Source organism: Porites lutea, chromosome 5, assembly GCF_958299795.1.
Source record: "Porites lutea chromosome 5, jaPorLute2.1, whole genome shotgun sequence".
Taxonomy (NCBI): Eukaryota; Metazoa; Cnidaria; class Anthozoa; order Scleractinia; family Poritidae; genus Porites; species Porites lutea.
The window spans coordinates 25,679,149-25,685,342 of NC_133205.1; the positions used below are offsets into that span (position 1 = coordinate 25,679,149).

The following is a 6,194-nucleotide window of genomic DNA, read 5'->3' on the forward strand; positions in this document are numbered from 1 at the left end:
TTTTGCCCAATTGTATTGAGAACAGAACCTTCGATTTAATGTTTTTAGTCATCGGCACTTGTGATTGTCGGCGTTTTCAGTCAGAATGTTTTATTTCAATACAACACTAAACACTTAAAACACACGGGGGGGGGGGGATATTTTACTGACTTTTTATGCATCGAGAACACTACCTTAACTGAAAGGCATGTCACCAAGTCGCTTGAAAAAATAGTTGAAAAGATCAGGTTTATTCGATAATACGTTTAGTAAAACTACTCTTCTTCCATTGACTCCTTTTCATTTTGGATTTCTTTAAATTAATTACTTATGATAAGTATATATGGCTGGTGACTGAGTTCTCTCCGAAAATAATTGAAAAATTTACACTTCAAATTGACATAAGATATTAAACTGGCTGCGATTTGCAAGGTTTCCTTTTGGGAACATTACTGAAAATATTTACGTTTGAAAAACCAACTTTATGATGGGTAGGACAGTCGAAAAGAAAATATACACAAAACCATTTAAGCAAAACCACTGTATCTTTCAACTATGCTTTTGTTTCATTAATTACTGCAAAATCCTAACAAAATAAAAACATTACAAGAATGGAAACATTTTTTAATCTGAAATTCTAAGGGAAGGATATTTAGAACTATATATGTGTTCATATGAATGATAGTCATTACATGTTATGCATACAAAGGCAATAAAGTACTTGGTGGCGCCTAAAATTTTTCAATATCTCACGGTTTAGAAATTAGTTTAATTTTAACCTGGCCCTTTGCCGCAGCCCGCCTTCAAGTTATTAAGTATGGCCGAAATGACCGAAAGAAACTTTAATAAAGGTTATAAAGACATTTCTTTGCGTTCAGCAAAATGAGTTCCTCAATCAAGGCGCGCTAATATGAAAAAAAGTAATAAGACAAAAAGTTATGATAAACTTTATTACGGGTGCTTTATTTTTCGCGAGACAAGAGTGCACGGTCAACTAGAAAAACGTCCGACTACAAGTCTTAAACAAAGACTTTAAATTGCCTAAAGGAAAGGTCTTTACCGCCACTGTTGACATCCGGAAAGCTCTAGGGAAGACTCATCAACCATAAAACGAAAACACTAGTGTTTATGTAGATCCCTATATCGCGCGCAGGGGTGCTAGACGAAAATTATAAAAAGAAACATGGAGTTGTTATCTCTGATTGGGCTGTAGACGCAAGCACTTACAAGTACTCTCTTTTTTTAATTAGCCTTGTCAACAAAACAGAATGGCCGCAATGCGGCGCGCATAAACAAAACGAAGTTACCAGCCCGTGTTACGAGTTTTTATTGCCGCCTAAGACCGACGAATGTTTCACTTCCTGTGCGTTCGAGAGAGACGACGGTGTCTTTGTGAAGTATCGCGGGCGGTGACACGTGAGGCAGTTATGATCCGAATTTGAATATTTTATTTAAACTATTATGAAAGCCGGCCTTTTGTTGTGGGCCAAACTTCAATAAGAAAATTAACGAGTAATTTGGATAAGTTTCGGTTTGATAGACATGTGCTAATTAGGTATTCTGTATTTAATAGAAATCTTCAGCCTGCCGACCTGTTGTGTCAACAGTGCTGTGACATTGCAAGCGCGTTGCACGGCGGACACACAATCGGCGACAAACAAAGAGAATTTTTGAAGTTTGTCGGTGTGTTTAGCCAATGCCATTTATTTCGATAGCTTAAGTACACACAAAGACAGCGTACATAAACCCTGCATCTGCGTAGCATCTTATTTCTGAGTGTTACTGAGGTTGTATGACACTGCTGTTGTCTACTGTCGTAGGCTTCCACACGTATAAGGAAGGAAAGATTTCGCAATGCCAAGACCTTTAAGGAATAGCTACGGCAGCGCTAAGCCTCCTTATTCCTACATATCTCTGACTGCGATGGCCATACAGAGCTCTCCACAGAAGATGCTCTCGCTCAGCGAAATTTACCAGTTTATTATGGATCATTTTCCCTTCTACAGGGAGAACACGCAGCGTTGGCAGAACTCTCTGAGGCACAACTTGAGCTTCAATGACTGCTTTCTGAAAATACCCAGGAGACCCGATCAGCCTGGTAAGGGAAGCCTCTGGGCTCTTCATCCAGACTGCGGAGCCATGTTCGAAAATGGCAGCTTCTTGCGTCGGCGAAAACGCTTTAAGTCAGAGAAGGAGAGGAGTACAAAGATGGTGAAACTCATCACTCATGAGAGCAAGGACGAGGTGAAAGACGACAATCCTGTGCGCTGCATCTCACCACTTGATACTACTCCATCAGGTTTCAAGCACCCGTTCAACATAGAAAACCTAATAGCGTCGGACATGAAGAGCGTCCAGTCCTGTCAGACCATGACTGCCTCAATTCCCTCTCTACCAACCTGTCCTTCGTGTATGAACCCTCATTCCAGCTCAGCTCTGCCGCCGGGGTATCAAGGAAACCTCTGGCCCCCTGTTCCTTCGTATTTCGCCAAACCATGCGCCCATCATGAACAATTAAAAGAGTACGAAATTGCAAGACTGGGGCAGCATTTTTATCACGCTGGAGACCTTGCGCCCTTTTACACAACAGTTCCAGTAACAAGTGCAGTCCTCCCGCAAAGCATGTTTCGGTGATGGAAAGGCCGTATGCACAGAGTCGTTGCCCCGTTGCAGGAAGCGTCTATATTTAATGCCAAAAACTCTTAATTTATCGCTGCAGAGAACAACTTTGTAATGACTCTGAATTGTTTGCGCTGGTACGGAAAATTTTGGAACAAGGTATGATTTCGAGGTGTTAAATTTTAACCCGTTTAAATCAGAGAAAAGAGACGCGTTTCCTCTTCGTTTAGTTCGTTAAGAGATTATTTAAAAGTTAAGGTTGATACTTGAACAAATTACGTTTGAAAAGCCCATGTTTGTTTTAGCGTTTATGTTTCGAGATACCGAACATGTATAGTCTGTAGCAGAGGATGTTTGCTCGCTTAAAAGTACCAGGGCATCGACGAAAAAAATCCTTTATAGATACGAGGCTTAAAAAATCCTTTAAACATAGTTGTACTATAAGCATATTATATATTTTTATGATGTAAAAATGATGATTCCTCGAGTAAGAAAATTATATGTACATGATTAAAATGAAAAACAGTTTTGCGAATTAAATGATTTTAGCGTTTCTTATATGGGTTTTGATTTGATGATCTAAATCACGTACTGTGTATGTAAAGTAAACATTGGTGACTAGAATGGTCGCTTTTGAGGTCGTTCTTAAAGACGGTAATTGTAAAACACTAATTCTTTTTTGAATGCGCTAAAAGGCACAGATAGTATTTCTCTGATTAGATTATGCCGTGTATTTAACTAGTTCTACATTCGGTAAACATTTGACAAGTGAAGCTCTTAGCTTTTATGTATTTTTCATGTCGTTCGGTCACTCTATGTAAAGACTTTAAGTAAACATATTTGAAAGGAATTTTTGGTATTCTCTCGTTTTCTCTAAACCTGTAAGACGGAACTATCTCTATGCACTCTAAGCTAGCTGCCAATTTTTTGATAGACGGTAAGGTCGATTACGTATTAACCTAAGTTTGTTTTCGCAACTACTTTCATAACAGACGGGAGATATATACCCAGGCTAAAGTCATGAGCTCAGATAGTGGCTTCTAAATCGTTTTATCTTCGCACTAGAACGGTGTGAAGCACTAAAAGGAACATCTCATTTTGGAAAAAAGAGCCTTTAACATGAACACTCTAGCAACAGGTAACTACTGCCACAAAATTGTGTTTACTCTTGACGTTTTGTCGGGGAGAACGGACTAAAATGCAAATGAAATAAGAAGCGAGAAAACTGAACGACCGCCTGGAGAAGAGAAAAGATAAACTATAACTTACATCCGTTGTTCCAAGAATGTAGCTTTTTGTGAACCAAAAAATTAGCCCAACACCTTCTTTGTTGTCGAAGTTACAGGCCAATTTGTAAAATTGTTAGTGTCGATTGTGATACCATCACCAGAAAGAAGACAGATTGTGCGAGGAGAAGGGAATAATTGGGCTGGCTTAAAATCGATGTCTGCCTAAGTGAATATAGAAATTATTATCAAACTACTTTTCCGAATTGGTAGAAAAGCATTTAGTGCCAATCTGTTTAAATGCACTTATTTTAACACCCCGCTTTATAAATGCTTTTTGGGGAATTTTACACCATTTTTCGCTGGATAGATCTACGTGTTTGTCCAAAATACTCCTTTTTCTTTGACAGTATTTACTGCCGAAACAGAAATAGTACTGCTATTATTTAATTGATCTGGATCCAAAACACTAGGCAGTTTGCCGCATGGTTTCTTTTAACATAAGTCATTACCTTTAATAAAAAAATTGGCGTCTACATTAAGGAAATAGAACTTTAGAAAGTCTTACATTCGACGAATTCTACGAGACAGAACAACCAAGAGTCGACCTCTTCATCCATTAACGAAAGCACTCCGCTACCTCCACAAGGCAGAATTTAGCAGAAACATGACACGCAGTACATCAACGTAAACCGTCGGAAACAAAGTTGCTAGGAGAGGAATAGCACATGCAGAGAATTTTATTTGATTTCGATGATTAGAACAGAGAAGTCAAGGTTGCCTCAACAACCTTAAAGAGGTTTAGTTGTAAAGAACTTGATACTTCCTCCTCGTCCGTTTTTCAGACTTTAATTTCATGGTAAGTGCCTACCACGTAGCGATGGAGGGCCTTCATTCAATGTTTGTTTCGAGTTACATATATACAACTACCCTGCTACGAATAATTTGCTCTTTCGCAAGAAAACGAAGGCTGCTCTCTTATTCGAAGAACGGTATTCTTCATCTCTCGCTTCATCATGCAATTAGTATAACTTGACGGATTTTCGATATTGGCATACTGGCTGGGGAATTTTCCAGCCCATTTTTTCAGTTCTTTTTCAACTAAATAAACTTCACTGCAAAACGCAAATGAAATGATTTATTTATCGCTCGTGGGTGAAGTTTAAATTGACATAGCACATATCATTGACAGTTGAGGCAGTTCTACTAGCGTGTGTCTCCGGTTCAACATATTAACTTGCAATTTCGCAGAACACTCACTTGACAGGACTGATATCAAAGTCATTTCATAAACTGGAAATTATGCCAATCTTCAAGCTAAATGTCGGAAAGAGTTAATTCATGACGAAGAATTAAGCAAAACTAATATTGATTTAGCCACACTTAGTTTGGGCCATAAATTTGCACACAATTTCTTGATCAATTTCTGACATTTCAATTATCCGCTTATAACATAGTTATTCTGCTTTATATGAAAATTACTTAGACCGATTTGACTCAACTTGTTCCCTAGCAATCAAAATCAATGTTTCTCTGAAACTAAATATATTTAATTCAGGAACAGCCACATTTAATATGAAAACATTAAATCCTGTTGCAACGTCAAAGATTTATTCCAATTCGAGTTTAATTTGCGTCATGAAAAATGCAAGCTCACATAAAACGATCTCACTCGTGCTTTCGGTGCGACACATTCTGGTTGTACATTTTGGAGTGTATTTTTAAGTTTATTTTATCCCCTTCCAGGTTTTGAAATGCGTCTATCAACGTACTTTTTTGGGTTACACAACACGTCAAGAAAGATGTATGAACAATTGTTTAAACCTCCAGGAAGCGCGATGAATAAGCCATCATCCTCGGGCAATTCGTTGGCTTGACAAAGGTTTACAAAACTTAGCTCCTTGCTTTACTAAAAGAAAAGTTGGTTAATAGAACACAACTTACAGCAAAGAGTTTTTTTTCGAGCTTTTATACCCTGTAAGACCCACTCTTCATCCTTACGCTTAAAGCACAAACCCTTTAATAAAGATCAATACAGGAAAACAGCTTTGCTTTCAGCTTAAGGCAACAGTATAAATGTCATGATAGAGATGAAAAAAAACTCATGTTTTTCTGTCTGTTATAAACCAATTTTATTTCACTTTTCCGCACAGGCCTACTTCTATGAAAAATTACCTAAACTAAATGTACCCGTTTTGAAAACCCCTTCGCCCTTGAAAGAAGCAACGACAGGGGAGGTAGATGGAGGAAAACAAAACCAAGCTAATATTGATAAAAAATAAGCTCTGTGTCTATCTATCTTTGCCTGATCCGCTTTCCTGTTTGCAGTGCAAGTAGAAATAAAAACAAAAGAAAAACTAATCAACTGTA

General features: G+C 38.0%; 1 protein-coding gene across 1 annotated transcript; it reads left to right on the forward strand.

Annotated features, from left to right (window-relative positions):
• Positions 1-1,584: 1,584 nt before the first annotated feature.
• Positions 1,585-3,779, forward strand: LOC140938610 (forkhead box protein B1-like). The gene has a single exon (XM_073388108.1). The coding sequence runs from the start codon at positions 1,834-1,836 to the stop codon at positions 2,611-2,613; it is 780 nt and encodes a 259-aa protein (XP_073244209.1). The 5' UTR covers positions 1,585-1,833; the 3' UTR covers positions 2,614-3,779.
• Positions 3,780-6,194: the final 2,415 nt, after the last annotated feature.

Excerpts from the sequence above, each read along its gene's own strand:
- LOC140938610 (XM_073388108.1), top strand. The coding sequence starts at position 1,834 with ATGCCAAGACCTTTAAGGAATAGCTACGGCAGCGCTAAGCCTCCTTAT.